The 17,599-nt window shown below is 42.5% G+C and overlaps 1 protein-coding gene across 3 annotated transcripts in view; it reads left to right on the top strand.

The window, feature by feature from the left end:
- Itga9 (integrin subunit alpha 9) overlaps positions 1-17,599 on the top strand; it is a 332,745-nt gene that overhangs the window by 72,370 nt on the left and 242,776 nt on the right. For all 3 annotated transcript variants that reach the window (XM_074060465.1, XM_074060467.1, XM_074060466.1), the window contains 5 exons: positions 1,233-1,338; positions 2,500-2,594; positions 6,567-6,657; positions 9,193-9,238; positions 15,728-15,882. In XM_074060465.1, the coding sequence (XP_073916566.1) occupies positions 1,233-1,338; positions 2,500-2,594; positions 6,567-6,657; positions 9,193-9,238; positions 15,728-15,882 (493 nt within the window). The remainder of the gene's footprint in view (positions 1-1,232; positions 1,339-2,499; positions 2,595-6,566; positions 6,658-9,192; positions 9,239-15,727; positions 15,883-17,599) is intronic.

Consider the following 17,599-nt stretch of genomic DNA (forward strand, 5'->3'; position numbering starts at 1 on the left):
TAGAGTTTTTTGTTGGTTTTTATTATTGTTGTTGCTGTACTGGGTATTAGGCTCTGGTATTCCCATGTCAATGATTTGGGGGGAGAGTGGGTGTTCTTGGGTGGCTTTCACTGCCACCATACACCATTGACCCCTTGCCTCTGTTAGTTATCATTTGCTTATGAATTTCAAACTTGACCCACTCACAAAGAGCACAGTGGTATATTCCACCACCTTCTAGCCCCGGGTCTAGAACTACCACATGTCTGGATTTTCAGAACCATGCCCCCTCTTTCAAGGTTACCAATACATGCCCCTTGTAAAACAACTTTATGAACTTGTATCAAAAGGCACAGGAGAGAAAAAAAATGAAAAATATATACTCTTCCTTTTGTTACCAGACTCTAACGTTCATATTGCTTGCTGCTGTACCAGAAACCTAGGACACAGAAATTGGTAGAAAGAAATGCATTTGTTTAAGGCCATCCTGTGAAAAATGGAGGAGACTTTCCTGTCTCTTCCTCTTCTAGGGGCTCATAGTTGCACAGAGCTTTTATGAGATACTAAGGGGCTACAATGAGGCAAAGAACAGCAAATCTCCCCACTGAGTAGGGCCTTTCTCTCTAGTGCAGTCTCCTCTTCCTCAAAAAACATTAGGACTTGGGACCTTAGCATCCTGGGACATCATCTACGTTTTTCTTTGCAGACAAACACATTGCTTTTCTGCAAGTCAGTTAATGTGAGCTAAGAAGAAGATGAGGTCTTATAGAGGCCTCTCTTTAGAATTTAGAAAACCATATGAGAGGGATGGATCTTTAAAAGATTAGGGAAATGTTTAGGAAGGAAGGCAATCATAACAATTTCTTCCTCCTCTGGTATATTTAAAATAACTTTGGGGGAATGTTAGGCTGTAAGGAAAGCTGAGAGGACACTGTGTGGACAGGTAGGTAGGTAGGCTTGCTTATCGATGAGCATTAGGACAGGTGGTCCGCATGACATTCACCTTGCCTCCAAAACATATCTCAGACTATTGCAGATCATCCTGCCACACCGGTGAAGGGTCTTGTTTTGCCATCAGGAGAGAGAAATTTCCTTTCCTGGGATTCTGTCCAGGTGTTTCCTGTGTGTTCAACAGGGTGTATTCTAGGGTGCTACAGGGTAGCATTCTGAATCTGGTTTTTTATTTTGTTTCTTGTTTCAGTTTGTTATGTTCATTTTATTCACATCATTTTTTCCTCTATCCTGTTTCCCAGGGTGCCCTTGAGGAGCAGCTGGCCCTGTCTGGGGATGGTACCTACAATGCACACTTTGGAGAGAGCATTGCCAGTGTGGATGATCTTGATGATGATGGGTTCCCAGGTGAGAAAGGTTGCCCATGGCTTTTGGAGTCCCTCCTGCCCCATGCTGCCCCTCTTTGGTTATTCACTCCTTGGATCTCCTAGCCCACTGTGAAGGCTGAACAATATCCTCTGGTGGGAAGACAGGAAAACCGTTAGTGATGTTCTCCATGTAGCTGACCTTGGGATGAGCTGTGAGCCCACTGGACCTTTGCTTCTGCATAATCATTTCTCATCAGCTCAGCACTCTTGGCTGTGTGCTTGAAGTGGAAGAAAACCTTGGGACTGGTCCATCCAGGGCTACTTATGACAGAGAAATATTACTCTTGCTACACTTCTTGCTACAAACTCTTCTTGTTTCTGAGGCTGTGATGCTCTGCTGTGTTATTGGGGAAAGAAGGAAGGAGATAATTAGACACTGTATCCCCTGATAATGGCAGCATGTGGGTTGAATATGTGTGCATTGGAGGGGTGAAGGTATATGTGCCTATTGTCTAGTTCTGCTTGGACAACAGTATCCTGCACAGCTCTGGGCTGTCTAAAACATCTTCCCCTCACTGTATGCACAGTATGTTGACACTGAGACTTGAATGGGGGCATGTCTCCAGGGCTGGGGTACAGTTTTTGCCAAGGCCAGATGTCCTTTGATACCTCAGGCCACTGGCCACAGAGGTGTTCATTCAGAGAGAGAACCTTCATTTTGAGGACGTGGGGATGCCTACCCCTCACCCATGACCTCCTTTCTGCAAATTCCTGCTTGTTAGAAACAAAGAAAAGAAAGATAGAGTTGGTCTTTGTTCCAGGAGTTGTTATTTGTGGGGATTGTGGAATGAATGCTGTTCTGTACATTTCCTTTACCTAGGCATGAGTTGACATTCTCAGTTTTGCAGTTACCATTGTCTGTAGGGTGGCTAGTCTACATTGTATTTCTTTTATTGGTTGGTTCAGTGTTCTTTCTTGTGAGGACGAGTTAGAAAATTTTCTGGAACTAAACTCTTTTCAACATTTACAACTTTACTTCTCTATTTTTTCTGCTGAGAGAGCACACACTTAATATTTGAATAATTTACAACCAAGAATTTCTGATATCAGGGGACTCAGACATAAGAACTGGAGTTAGGGAAGTCACACTTACATTATTCCATATGGCTTTTTCAATTCATAGGTGTTTTTCTCCCCACAGATGTGGCCATTGGTGCACCTAAAGAGGATGACTTTGCAGGGGCAGTCTATATCTATCATGGTGATGTTGATGGGCTAGTCCCCCAGTATTCAATGGTAAGTGCTATGACAGTACCATGATAACTGTTCATTCATTCATTTTTTCAACAAACAAAAAAGGTATGGAATCTTCTCTATGCACCATGTCTTGGGTACAAATGAAAATACATTGTCTTTCTTTCAAACTTCCCTGTAGTGAAAGAGACAAATTATTGATATTGCTTATTATAACAGAAAAGTATTCATTAGAATCCCAGGTTTTATCACATCCAGAGACAGATTCCATGTATGAAAACTCATACCCAAGTTCTTATCCAGAGTTAGAGCTATTTATTTAAGAAGTGGGAGGAGTCGGGTGCATTGGTTCATGCCTATAATTCCAGCTACTTAGGAGGTGGAGATCAGGAAGATTTCAGTTTGAGGCCAGCTCTGGCAAAAATGCGAGACCCTTTCTAAAAATAACTGAAAGCAAAAATGGGCTGCAGGCATGGTTCAAGTGGTAGACCTCCGGCCTAGCAAGCATGAGGTCCTGAATTCCAATCTCAGTGCAACAACAAAAAAAAATATATATATATATATGACAGGAAACTTTCTCCTTTTGATCACCTCTTTGTGAACCTTCTATGTGCTAAGCCAAAGAAGTATGTTTTAAGATATAATCTAGAGAGACCATGATCCACAGAGGAGGGTCAAAAGTTATCATGGGCTGTTGTTAGAATTTTCATTGAAACCAGAAGCTGGTCAAAGTTCTAGTCTTGCACTCAAGACTTGGGAATGTGGAAGTGGCAATTTCTGTTTTTTTGCCATGTCAGCTTGGTGTTCAATCTTGCTGATTATATCAAGCTCAGACCATGGGAAAAAAGGAAGTCATGTTCTCAACAGAAGTATGGGCAGGATATTTGTGGATGTGTGTAGAATGGCACTGACTTGTGTCTTTTTCCCACCAATTCAGTGACAGAAAAGGACAGAGCACATATAAGAAATTTCCAGTCAGCAAATACTTATTATTGAACAGTTATGTGCTGAGGACTTCCTATTCTCATTTGTATGCATATGCTTATATTTTAAGAGTCAGTATGTAAATGTAAATGCAATTTGTGCATTCATGAGTATTCTTGTAGCAGATGTGAGAGAGGGGATTGAGGGTTGGTTGCCAGCCCCTTTCTACTGGCCTCCTCAGCTCAGTGATTTGCCTGTGAGAGACATGCTTAGGGAAGGTGCTGGAGAGGAAGGGCTATTTCCTGAGGGCCTGCTCTGTTCTTTCTTTGCCCTGGACAGTGGCTATGTGGAATGGATTCCTCTGTTATCCACTGATTTTCTTTGTGGTGACCATACTCAGGGAGAGTGTTTTACTTTCCCTGTGTAGATTTTGCAGAATGGTCATTGAAACTTTGCTAGTCTAACTCCTGAAACTTTGATCATAACCACCATCCTCAATCCCATGCATGTTGGAAAAAAATCCCTTTCAAGAAAACTTAGGAATATGGAAATTTATTTTGTCAGGAGACATGTGTACTACAAGGGACATCTACCCAAATGGGCCATCCTCTTTTCATTAGATATAAGTAAGAGTGGGAATAATAAACTCTTAGGTGATTCATCCAACGTGACAGGAGGCAGGAGCTTTGAACATAATATGGGGGTCACATCTGTGACCCAAGAGTTATCTTGGTCTGTGTCAGGGATGCTGTTTCCAGCCTGACAAGCTGAAAGTCATCTGAGGAGCCTGTCCTCAAGCAGGGGTGAGGGTCATTCTCCATGCGTCCTCCTGGAAGCTTGTTCATAGGCCTTGGAAGCTTATCACACCCAGAGGCTACTTATGAAAGACCCCCGCTTGCTTCCCCTCTTCCTGGGCCTCTGCAGTGTTTCACTTTGTTGCTGGGTGGAATCATACAGAAAGCTGTAGTCAACACTTTGTGGTTAGTGTGGAGTGTTGAGTAGGAAGCCCAGATCAGCAGCTGGATGCCCTGCCTTTTTCAGTATGCACCCTGGATCCTCAACCTCAACAAAGAGAAGTGGTTTGGGGCTCTTTAAAATAAGGAGGGGAGAGAGAAGCAACTATGACTATACTTTTTCAAATACTAATATGTATATGATAAGGTCAGTGATTTAAAAGGAAAAAAAAAGTCCTTTAATGACAGGTTATTCTGGGCCTAAGTCCTAGACAGAGTAGGCATTGTGTGCAGGAATGAGTGGAAGAAATCAGAAACAAATCTAGGCACCAGGATAATTTTTCTTTGGCCCAGATTTGAATTATTTCTTCTGGAGAAAATGTGACATCAGGGCCTAACTTCCTTCCACATTACTCTTTAACTCATTCTTCTTTCTCGAGTTTACCAGGAAGTGTTGATTTTAAGATCCTTGTGTGCCTTTCTCAATTTGAGAGCCCTCTAGGCATGTAGTGTGGCTCCTGTGATCTTTTTCCTTCCTTAATGGATGCCACACAGAAACCTGGTCAAGCACGGCAGTTCCTGGTTTCCATTTAGGGTTATTAGCTCTGCACAGACTTATCTTCCTGGCTTTATAGCATAATAGCCTGCAGATGTCTGGATAACTTTATAGCATAATGGCCTGTATCACTACCCCCAAATAGACCACCCCTTTTCTCCCCTTGGTCCCAACCACAGCATACCTTAGAAACACAAACCCAGAGCAGGCTGCTGCTAGCGTTCTTGGTCTTCAGAGCTGAGATGGTCTATTTCAAAGCATTGTTTTTGAGACACACATACACATTTGTTTAGACAGAGCCATGTAGGATGTGAAGCTTTGTCTGTTACCAAGAAGCATTCTTCAGTGTTGCCTGCAGGGTTCTGATCTGTACTTTGATGCTTACACGTTTCCTGTGGAATGGCTTAACTGAAGATGGCAAACAGTCTCTGGGAGGGTTATTTGCAGTTATCAGCTGCTGGGGAAAGGCAGCCTTTCCCCCACCCCTGGCCCCACTCATGACTTCTCTGCAGGATGATTCAGTAAGGAAAAGCAGGAGGAAAGAAAGGCAAAGTGAGCCCCTGGATGTCTATGAACCAGGTTCTGTTGTGGATTTGGCTACAAGACATGAAAAGCATGTCTCTTATCGTTCACAATGAGGGCATTGTCAGGGAAGCCTCTAGAAGCAGACTGGATAAGGGGAAGGAGGGAACTGGTTGGATCCCAGAAGATGGAACTTTTCTGACTCGGGAAGTTCAGTATCTTTGTGAGGATTGTGCCACATACATTGATTCACAGCTTTATATGATGAGTGCTGGCTGAGTGACCAAGTGCTGCCTGTGTTAGCAAATGATGGACTTAATGATGAATAAAAGCTGAACACAGAGGTTCATGTGTGTTGTGGTGGTAGAGTTGTAAGCGTGACGGGTTGGATGAGGGCTGTCTTTAAGCAAGGAGTATGGCTTTTATGATTTTTTTTTCTTTTTATGTCCTGTAGTTTATAGAAGTTTCAAAACCATTGAGTTCCAGATTTACTAGGTAAAACTGTTTAATCCTGTCTGTGAAGCTTGGGAGTCTGCAGACCTGGTTGGCTGTCTGGATGGGTAGTTTCCACATGGCCATCTTTCCAGCCAGACATGTTAATTACTGCCCTTCTAGGGAGAGACTCTCTACTGTGTAGATTTGAAGAGGACAGTTAAATATTTAGTAACTATTTGGGTAGAGAGATAGGTGGCACATGTGCTCCCAGAATTTCAGCAAGCTATTCTATATGAAAACAAAAGAGAACCTGTTAGAAATGAAAGTTAAATTTTATCCATCTTGAACTTCGACATGTCAAAACATTATACAAGTTTAGGAGGATTTTTTTTAAGTAACAAAATTAGGAAAATTTAAAAATAACTTTTGGTGAAGGAGTATGTGGTCTTCAACTGCCTAATAAAGGCAATTGAAATTAGGGCTGATCAACCTAGGGCTGCATTTTTTTCCCTTTCAACATCTTAAGACCATGTGCCCTGGAGAAGCTGGGTTAAAACACAACCAGATTCTTGTTTGTGACTCTGTCCTTTTCCAATGACTCCATTTCCCTATTGTCCTTTTCAGAAACTGTCTGGGCGGAAGATAAACCCAGTTCTACGGATGTTTGGACAGTCCATATCAGGAGGCATTGATATGGATGGAAATAGCTATCCTGGTAAGCTGTTAAGCTGTCCATCTTAAAAGGAGTGTGAGGTAAATGGATATAGGTGAATAAGGTAGAGTAATTTTCAGTCTGGTCAGCAGTAGAATGGGAGGTTTTGCCTGGTGCTCTTTTTTTTGGCAGTATTGGAGTTTGAAGGACTTCACAATTGCTAGGCAGGTGCTCTACCATTTGAACTACAATTCCAGCCCTGGTGTTCAGTTTGAAGGTAAAAGTAGTGTTGAAATTTTTATTTTTGAACTTCTAAACATCTACACTCTGATGAATATAAGTACCAGAAGGGTGGATTTTTAGTGATTTCTGTGACAGCAAAATAGTACTGCAGAAAAAAGCACTATCCACATTTCAAGTGGTAGATAGTGAAACCTCATGGTTTTCATTTTTTATATTTAACTATATTCAGAGGCTTCTCACTCTTGAGAAGAAAAGGAACACACCTTTTCCCACCCCCAAGAAAACCATGGGCAAGAAATGTTTGGGCAAGAAGAAAACTGTGTCCTCTTGTTGACAAATAAGTAGATCTTCACTGTTTGAGTTTGGCTAGCTAGTCCTCTTAATGGGTTGTGGTGGTTGAGGCTAACTGAATAAATATGTACAATTTCAAACCCCATCTCCAAGTGATATGTAGTTTAGGTTAAATTGACTAGATAGTTCTTTGGATGTTGGAATTGGAGTGGGGTGAGGAAAAGAAGCAAACATAAGAATTTGAAAATATCCAAAATCATCTTAAAGTTTAGAAAGATTTCCCAGAATGTATAGCCATCTTGCTTTTGAGAAAATATTTCTTTCTACTTAAACTATGTGAAAATAATGCAATCTTATATGAGGACACCAAATTTTGTATTTTCTTATTGACAGGATTTTTGCACACCCTTGAATCTTTATAGAGCTAGAAGGAATAGAAATAGAAAGGGATCAGTGCTAAAGGTTTTGCTCCAAGATAGACCCTCATGGGTCTTTTTCAGCTTGGGAAAATAATTCTCCTTGTTCTGGACAATCCACAGTCATTCACAAAACCCTTATGTAGATTTAGCACTTTATAGTACACAGTGCTTCCACGTGCAATGTCCATCTCATAGTGATGCTGGTAGGTAGACAGGAAGGGAGGGGACAAGAAGGATATCTCCTCACTTTATAGACAAGGATGTTTAGCCTCAGAGCCTGTACCTACCAGGATTTAAGGTTCCTGGTAGCTCTGTTGCTTCTCTATAAACAACATGTGTTCACATTCTACAATGTAGCTGAACTAAAATTCTTGTGTTTTTCATAAGAGAAATGATAGGTTTGTCAGGTTCTTTATTTTCAAACATGCAGTCAATTTAAAAAGACTTTTGAAGAGCAATGAAATTAATAAACACACCAGATGTAGAAATTTGAGAAGTTCTGTAATTTCTGTATTTTCTGTTTATTTTTCTTAAAGAGGGTACTGTGTGGGTATTCTCATTTAATGACGGACAGATTTAGATTCTCTCAGACTCACATGCTTAGTTCTGTGAACTAGTAATGAAGCACTAGGGTGACGGTTTTATGTTGGGGTGAAGAAAAGCACAGAGCTATGGAATGAATGAATGCTTCCAAAATTAAAGTTATTTATAAACAAATATTACTAGAGTCTGGGGGTGTGGTTCAGTGGCAGGCCATTTGTCTAACATGTGTGAGTCTCGGTTTGATCTCTAGCATGGTTAAAAAATTGCTGCTAAACCAGTTTTTGGTTTATAGTTTACCAATTATTTTCTTGAATTTTCTAATTTAAATACCTGATTTAATATACTTAGTAAATAGTCAAATATTCTATGTGTTTAATGATCACTTAATACATATATTTAGTGACTAATGAATATTTTCTGATTTAAATATAAAATATTTTTGAAGAAGTTTGTAGAGATAATTGTGCTCATTTTATAGACAAGGACACAGAGAGACCCTGAGGTAGCATAAAGTGAGGGATTATGATATTTATTAAATATATTGTAGATGTATATTATATGATACACACACACATATATGTATGTATATATATATATGATTCCCGTGGTTGGCAGATCTTAGAGCATTTTCTAAGAGTTATTTAATTCTAAATGTACCTCTCTTTAACATTGATAAGCAAATAATAATATGAGCTACATATGTAAACTGAAATATGGTACTAACCCCACTAAAAATATAGGTGAAATTAATTTTAATAGTGTTTGGCCCCATATAGCCAATGTATTATCATTTTGATGTGTAATCAATATAAAAGTTATACTGAGTTAGTTAATCTTTAAAAACTGGGACTTTAAAATGTGTTGTGCACCCTACAGCCCATTTCAGTTCCCACCAGCCACATTTCAAGAACTTAGTAGCCATGTAATTGCCATTTGGACAGTGTAGCTCTAATTTTTGCAAAGTCATTACACAGCCAGACTACTGCAGTCAGAGGGCTCCCTGGCCTCAAAGCCAGGCCTCTGTCACTATAGAGCACCATGCCAGAGGGAAGCTGAGGGTGGCTCCCATCATGTTCTAAACTCTGTAACTTCTTGTTTTTAGATGTTACCGTTGGAGCCTTCATGTCTGACAGTGTGGTTCTTCTAAGGTGAGAAGCCTTGCTCTTACTCTTTGGGTTGTGTTCTTTATGGGTGATGATGGGTTTTGATAGGGGAGGCACAGGGGAATCGTTCATCATTAGTCAGCTCTTCCCTTTGTCCTGGTCTCTGCAGACTGGAAGTACTTAGTTGATGGGAATGATGCTTTTATTTTCTCATTATCCTCTATCCCAGAATCCTAGCTGGTGGGCCTCGAATGGCTTATAAATAGGCGATAATAACTTCCCTGGAGCTTCTAGGCAGGGTTTGGGGTAACCCAACCCTAAGCTCAAGGACTGTTTGCTATTAAGAGCCCCTTCCATTAATGTGCTATATATAAGTATTATCATTTCCTATGAGCATGATACTCAAAGGACTGTGAAAGCCCTGTCTATCTTATCTTTTCATCTGTACACTCAGCATTCTCACCTAGTTATTCCTCAACCCAGGGACTAGAAGCCTCCTGCCTAATCCCTGGTGACAGCAGAGAGGGACATGAGCTCAAGCCCATTGTTCAGTGATCCATGCAGTCTGGATCTCTCCTTTAAAGTCTAGCAGGCTGCCATCATCACCCATGAACCATCTCCAAGTATTTCTGTCTGTATGAGTCAGTGAGGCGGAATTATGCTTTGGAATTAGAGCCAGCACTTAGTTTTGTGAATAACCTGATGGCAGAACATTCTAAAATAAACTGGTAGGCTTTTACAGCTGGAAGGGATCCCAGAGGCCGTGTACTTCCATCCTGCAGATTCTTCTCATTTAGCCATGCCTTTTCCAAGTCTCCCTCCAGAGGGGCACACAGCCTCTTGTTAAATGAGGTGCTCTATGGGTGAGATTTCCCTTCTAAGGGAACCAGTTGACTCCAAGTAACTCTAAATATCAAATTGTTACTCAAAGCAGGTTAGCTTTGAGGTTGACTGATTCAAACTCTCTTTCCCTTACTAGATGAACTTCCTGGGTAAGGCCCTTGATTCTTCTGTTCTAGGATTCTTCTCTGTGAAACAGGACAGCAGTAGAATTTACCAGAAGCCAATGAGTTAGTGTATGTAAAATGCTTAGAGCAGTGCCTGATATTTGTGCCTAAAAAATGTTAGCAAGTCTTATGTAAATTTGCCTTGCTAAAATTCTGGTTCCTGATCCAGTATCCTCTACACAGTGGCCCTTCAGTATCTGAAGGTGGCAGTTGTGTCCCCAGGTGGTAACTTCACTAAGATCAAATCTCCCTGGTTCCTTTAATTATTCCCCATGTTAGATTTTCAATTTAGTAAATTTCTTTTACTTCCTCTGGGATAATAGTTTTCCTCTTAGATAAGGCAATTTTTGAGGCTCCAAATGATGGAGGTTAGGCTTATGAAGTGGGTAGCTCTTTGTGGTGCCTCTGTGATGTCACCTGTACTCTCTTTATGTCCTAAGCAGCTCACTCCTGCTTGTCAGTTTCTTGACATCTCCCAGGTGATTAAGCCAGAGCATATGGTTTTAAGGTCCATTATGTAGATTCTGCCTGTCACCATTCTTGTATTTTATTATCTCCCCACTGTGAACTTCAACCCAAAGGGGCTTCTCTTATTCTCTTGTACATGGATGTGAGAGGTGGGTTCATAGTGAATCCACCAGACTGCAGCATCTGATGAGGTGGAATTTAACTGGGACAAATATAAAGTCCTTTGAGGAGAGTGCCAGGAAGATCACAGTTGGAAAGAAGAGGTCTATGAGAGCAGTTGGGGAGCCCCAGCCTGAATGAGGAAACCAGGAGACCGGGGAAGAGCCATGAAGCTTTGTGAGCTGTAGAGGACTGTTGGGAAGGCTTGATAACAAGAGTCCATTCTAGCATTTACTCAGCTAACCTCATTGAGATCCAGGTGTGTAGGTGTCAGATCCTGGGGACTGGGTAGAGAATATGACAGACCTAGTCCTTGACTTTATAGTTTGTCCAGGGAGCCATATACAAGTATTTCATAATGTAACTAATGTTTTAGGAGCACTTATCTTACAGCACTGTCTCTAGGCATTTTTAGTAGTCGTGTGTTACTTAACCACAGGAGCACATTCAGATAGGTGCTTCTTTAGGTGATTTGCCATGGGTGAACATCAGAGCTTGTACTTAAACAGAAGCTAGAACAGTGACATCATTACATTCTGTCATTTATGGGATCACCATTGTACATGTGGTTCATCCTTAACCTAAACGTCCTTATGTGTTCATGCAGCACATGACTCTGCATTCATTTTTTTGTTGTTGTTTTCTTTATGTATTGAGTTATAATTTACATACAATGAAATGGAGCATTTTGAGTCTGTGGCTCCATGAGTATAGTATACACAGTATGTAAGTACTCCTCCAATCAAGGTACAGAACACTTCTGCCAGTCCTGAAAGTTTTCTTGTGCTCTTTCTAGTTGCACCCATCCCTGGATAGAAAACTAGTATCACTATAATTCATTGTTGTGAATTGTAGATTACTTTTGCCTGTTTGCTTAAATGGAATTATATAGTTTGTAACTCTTATTTCTGGCTTCTTTCACTGAAAATGATGTTTTGAATTCATACATGTCATTGTGTTGTACTATGAATATGATGTGGTTTGTTCATCCTCTTTAGTGTTCACAGAACATATATTAACTCCTACTAGCAACTTGATGGCACAGGCATTGTTAGGACCAAGGACATGCAGGTTTTATTAGCTCAGAAAATAATTCCAGATGTTGAAAAGCACCAGGAGGACAACAGAGCAGAGTTATATGGTCAATGATATCAGTATCATGTTTAATAGAAAGGGCCAGGTGAGGCCTGAGTCCTGGTGGAGATGGCATTGAGAGGTCAATGATAGCCTTGGTTATGGCAGCTCTTGAGAAGTACAGGAACAGAAGCCAGAAGCAAAAACCATACAGTGAGTTTTGACTGCCTTTCCCAAAGCTGGGCTGCAGAGGAGCACATGGGATCAGTGTTTCAAAGAAGGTGTTACAGGATGGGAGGCTATGGATCATTGACTAGGCTAAGAATGTCTTTGATACTTCTCTTTCCCTCATTTCCCTGTCTTCCCCTGGAAGGGGTCAGAAAGATCACTCTTAGCTTCACTGTCATCCATATGAATCCCAGTGTCCTGACCCTATTCTTCCCTTGGGGCCTGGAGAGGCTGAAGAGATGAGAGAGGAAGGGAGGCTGCTGCCATGAGTGGGAAGGTGAGGTTAGTGAGAGAGATGGAATCTGTCTTACAGGCTACAGGGTAATGGGACCTCATCTTCTGAGCCAGGCCCTAAGCCAGGTGAGGTTCATGGGATGTGGATGAGTGTGAAGCTGAGGGTAACTATCCCTGTTTTATTCCAGGAGAGCAAGGAACTCAGGGAGAGCAAGGGAGTGTTCAAAGATGAGCTATGGACCTCAGAGATATAGTGGGGGCGGGGGGGGGGGGGCAACAGGCAACAGAATGGCCAAGTGTGTCTGAGGAGCCAGGCAGGTTGGACACCTATAGTGGATTGGTTGATCAGGTGCTGGGAAGTGGCAAAGTGACAGAGATCAAGAAGGTCTGGAGGCTTCAGCTGAGTTGGGGGGTTAGGCATTTAGTCAGATTTTAGTTACTTCAAATTGTGGGTGGGTTCAGCAAATGGGAGGCCTAGGACTAGGCAGATGGATGCACATGTAGATATACACTTGGCTTTTTGTATCTGAATGTTCTAAGAAAGACTGCAGGGGTGGGTGGGTTGGGGATGGTTTGGGCTGCTGCTTAGAGAAAACCTGATTAAGATTGGTTTGGTTGTTTATTTTTGGCAGCAAGGGATTTGAACTCAGGGCTTTGTACTTTCTAGGCCACTTGAGCTACACCTCTAGCTCTTTTTTGCTTTAGGTTATTTTTCAAATATTTTTGAATTTTTTTCAAATATTTTTGCCCAGGTCTGGGCTCACACTTCCATGCTCCTACCTATGTCTTCCACATGGCTGGGATGACAGGAGCATATCACCATACCTGGCTTATTTGTTGAGATGGGGTATCTCTAACTTTTTGCTTGGGCTGACCTTGAACTGCAATCTTTACAATCTTCGCCTCCTGAGTAGCTGGGATTCTCAGCCATATGCCACCATGCCCACCTCTGAGAGTGGATAAAACTGTGTAAACATAAAACTGTGTAAACATAACTGAGCTTCTTGGAGATAGGTATCCCTAGGGCTAGTTTAGTAGCTAATAATATCACCAAAGGTATAGGCACTTTATTTGTACCCTGCAAAAGCCCAGAGAAATGTGCAGAACATCATGTCAAAGGGTACCCCAACTACTTTTATTATTTACCTGGAGTGGAATTTCAGGATATAATCTGTCAGCAATTAGAAAGAAAACTTGCTGTTTTGAAGTCTTCAGCACTTGCAGTGCTGTCCTTGGGTGCCCCTTTGCTGTTATCTCAGAGGCTGGCAGGTGGAAAGGGCCTGTGAAGTGCAGGCTCCACTCCAGGAGTGTGGGCTGCCCCAGCTCTGCCCTCAAGAAGTTTGTTCAGGAGGGCAGGTCCTGGGGCTGCCACTGAGGGGCAAAGGAAGAGATCAGAGAGGCTTGTAAAAGATTGCTGGGCTTCTCCTATCCAAAAACAATACTCGGAGTGGAAACAAAAATGTTTAAGGGAACTGATCTGACAGACGTTGAAAGGAGATGTACCTGTGAGGGCTTGTCCGCCCTTTCACAGGATTCTGTTTTTACAACCTTTGTCGAGGTCATTCTGTTTGACTGTTCATATCTGCCTCCTGGTCACCTCACCCTGCTCGGCACATCTCTCCCTTCCCCTCCCCTCCTCTTCCTTCCGCTTCCTTCCCCTCCCCTCCTTTCTTCTCCTCTCCTCCCGGCCATCTCCTCCCCTCTCTCTCACCAGAGCCTTGCACATGCTAGGCCTACCTTCTACTCCTGAGCTATGCTACTACATGCTCCTCTTATGTGGTTTTCAGAGTCCTGGGCTGGAGAAAAGTTTGCACCTACTTCAAAAAGGTGTTTGCACATCTATTGTCCTGGGACATAAGCATGAATTTGCTGGGAACACAACCCTTAATGGGGGGGGTGCAGTAGGCTGGTGGAATAGGTTTCAAAATAGGCAGTGGCTAGTCTCCTTAGTAAGTGGTGGGCAGAGTTGTGTCTACAGAGCTTGGACCACAGAGGGGGTGAGGTAGGGAGGCTATGGTGGTGGGGGGGCGGTGACAACAGCTAGTTGTGGGAGGGTTATTGGGGCTTTATATAGTGTCCGTTGGCATCAGTACAATCACATTGTCCAGGAGTAAACTACTCACTTTCTAAGTTATTTCTAGCATCTTCTAAGGATGAACCTAGAAGAAAATTAAAAGACCAGGATGTTGATTTCTTTCATGCAACATTGTTGTCTGACTTCCCTTTGCCCTACAATCAGACTTGGCTGTGGGATTTCCACATTTCTACTTCTCTGGTCACAGTTGCCTGTCTGGTGACCCTTCTGTCCCATCAGTGGAGTCCCCTCACCCCATCCATGCTGTGTATCTCCTCACTTCCTTTTTGCACCCAGGTTTTCTTTCATGCATTCTTTTCTTGGAGTTGGTTGGTCATCATTTCCATCTGTCCTGACACCCTGGGCCACTTTGAGGGAGCATTGTATACAAGTGAGGTCATTATTCTCAAACTGCTAATACCTCTTAATCTTGTTATGTCACCCCAGAGGCATGAAAGCTAAGGCTCCTTAAAGGTGAAAGGGTCTCTTTGTGAGCTCTAGAGGGAAGAAAGTTAAGCCTCAGCTTAGGTGAAGCCTCCCTAAGCAGATATTTGCAGTGAGAGCAGAGTGTGTGACTTCCTCTTGGCTTTGTGCCACTAGCCCAGGGCTAGTGCTGTCCACCATTCAAGAGCCGGGGACCAGGGGGTATATGTCAGTGAGAGGAATGTGAATGTTTTTTGGGTTTTTCTTAGTCCCAAGGCTAAAGGGATAATTTCTTCTGCTCTTGAAGTGCTTTCCTGTTACCAGCTGGGACTCTGTTAATCAAATTCTATTAGAAAAATATTCAGTGAAGTGATGGAGGTAAATGAAGGGGGAGGTTTGATCAACAGCCTGGGACTGGAACTCTGCAGTTCATGCTTACAATGGCAGTGGATGTTTTGGGGGAATCCTTGAATATGCAGCTAGTTCTCGAATCATGGCTTCTGTTGTAAGAAATCCTCGTAAATACATCCATATCTCCCCAGTGAAACAGAAATCGGAACTTAGTGACATTTTAAATAATCACCCAGCATCTGGTAGTTCATTTATGGCTTCAACCAGATGTGTTTTATTAACAACCAAATTGCCTTTATTATTGGGAAGCTAACCATTAGTTTATTAGAAAACATGCTACTTTTAAAACTAGAAAAAGTACTTACAGAACACACTGGTCCTTCTCTCCTGGGTTATTTCATACTTTAATTAAATGCTGACTAAAGACCCAAAATTTATCCTCAATGCGCTGTTCTTGTTTGATTTGGAGAGTTGATACTTAACACAGTTGACTCACTTTCCCCTCTTGCCATGCAGGGCCAGACCTGTCATTACAGTAGACGTCTCCATCTTCCTCCCAAGCTCTATCAACATCACTGCACCTCAGTGTCATGATGGACAACAGCCTGTGAACTGCCTGAATGTCACTGCCTGCTTTAGGTTCCATGGAAACCATGTTCCAGGAGAAATCGGTAATGAGTCATGGAGGCAGGGCTCAGGATCCCTATCATAGCAGGATAGTGGGCAGCCTGTGGGATTTTCAGAGTTCCCTCTTGCTGTGTGTTCCAGCAGGTTTTGTAGGCAATATGTCCCTGAACTGGACACCCTTTCCCTCTTCTCTTTCCTGATCACCTAAATGTTCCTAATTTCACACACCCTCCACTTCTAGGACAAATAATGTTGGACCCTAAGCATTCTTTTTCCCAAACGTGATTGAAACTCATTGGACAATGGGTGGGAATGGGAGCCTGGCCATTATGGAATGTTCTATGTAGTTAAAGGAAAGAAGCAATGGGATCTGAGGCCCCACACTGGGCTTGCAGCATCAGCCAGGTACCAGGGTCTAACCATTTACTGTGGGATCAGGATGAAGAGTTTTCAAACACTTAGGTTTTTTAAAGAGGGCATGCTGCTTTAGCAGCTCAGAGAGTTGAAAAAAGGCCCATGGTAGCTATCCTTGACATTTTTCAGCCTGAGGAAGGTTACTTGCTATCCCATCTCCAGAGACAAGATTCAGCCCCAGAATAAGACAGGGTCAGTGTTGATTAGAATTCAGAGCACCTGCAACATTATGAGATTTATTGGCGCTTTGTTCTTACTTGAAATTTAATAATAGAAAGTAAACTTCCAGACAAACAACAACAACAATAAAACCACAACAAAGGCCTGGACTCACTAATTTTCTTAGACATTTCATTTTGAGTAATTCCTCCCTGCTACAAAGTGTGGTCCCCAGACCAGCAACATCAACGTTACTTGGGAGCTTGCTAGAAGTGCCACATCTTGGGCTTCTGCCACTAGAGGGGCCATTGTGGCTTCTGGAAATACTGTCAGAAATATAGTGGCTGAATCTGCCCTGGTTCCTATAGGAGGCAGGATCCAGTCAGGAAAACAGACACCACAGTAGTTATTTTAACAGAAAGAATTGAACACTGGGAAATGGTTGAGCCAGATCCTGGAGGACCCAGTAGTAACTGCAGCTGCCACCACTCAGTCTGTGCCAGTGAATCTCAACTTATCTCAGATCAGCTGTCAGCATCGCCTGATCTCTTACTAGCAATACAAATTCTATCTGAAGCAGAAACTCTGTGTGTGGGGCACAGCAATCCATGTTTTCACAGCTTCCAGGTGGCTAGTCAACATTATACTTGGGGCTCACGACTTTCTTGGGGTTATCAGAACCTGCAAATTTGAAGAAGGGACCCTGTGGAACTGGGAGCAGGGGCACTGGCTGGTCCTGCTGGTCATCTGAGGGGGTGCAAAGAGGCTGACTTTGGGTCATGAGGGAAAAAACTAGAAATGGGCATTAAGTGCTCTTGGAAGCAGCTGCCATGAAAAACTGTTGCTGGATAAGCAGACAGGAATAGGAAGCAGGCAGGAACCAGCCTTGCAAGCTTCCCTATGCTTTCCATATTCTCAAAACCTCACAGGAAGCCACAGGCAAAACAGAAGAGATTTGCGGAGTCCTGCCCCAGTGTCACATTGGAGGGGAGAAGGGTGGATTTGGAACAGAGCCATAAGAGCTTCGTAAACCAGCATGGAAGCATCCAGTTACATCAGCTTTTGAAGCATTAGGGGTGCATTTCTACTCCGGAGAGCCCTTATACCAGAGGCCGTTCTCTGAACTCTTTCCAGTCTCTCAAGAAGTATGGAGACAGGATAATGAGGCAAATCACATATTATTTTGGG

This window comes from Castor canadensis, chromosome 17 (genome assembly GCF_047511655.1).
Source record: "Castor canadensis chromosome 17, mCasCan1.hap1v2, whole genome shotgun sequence".
Classification (NCBI taxonomy): Eukaryota; Metazoa; Chordata; class Mammalia; order Rodentia; family Castoridae; genus Castor; species Castor canadensis.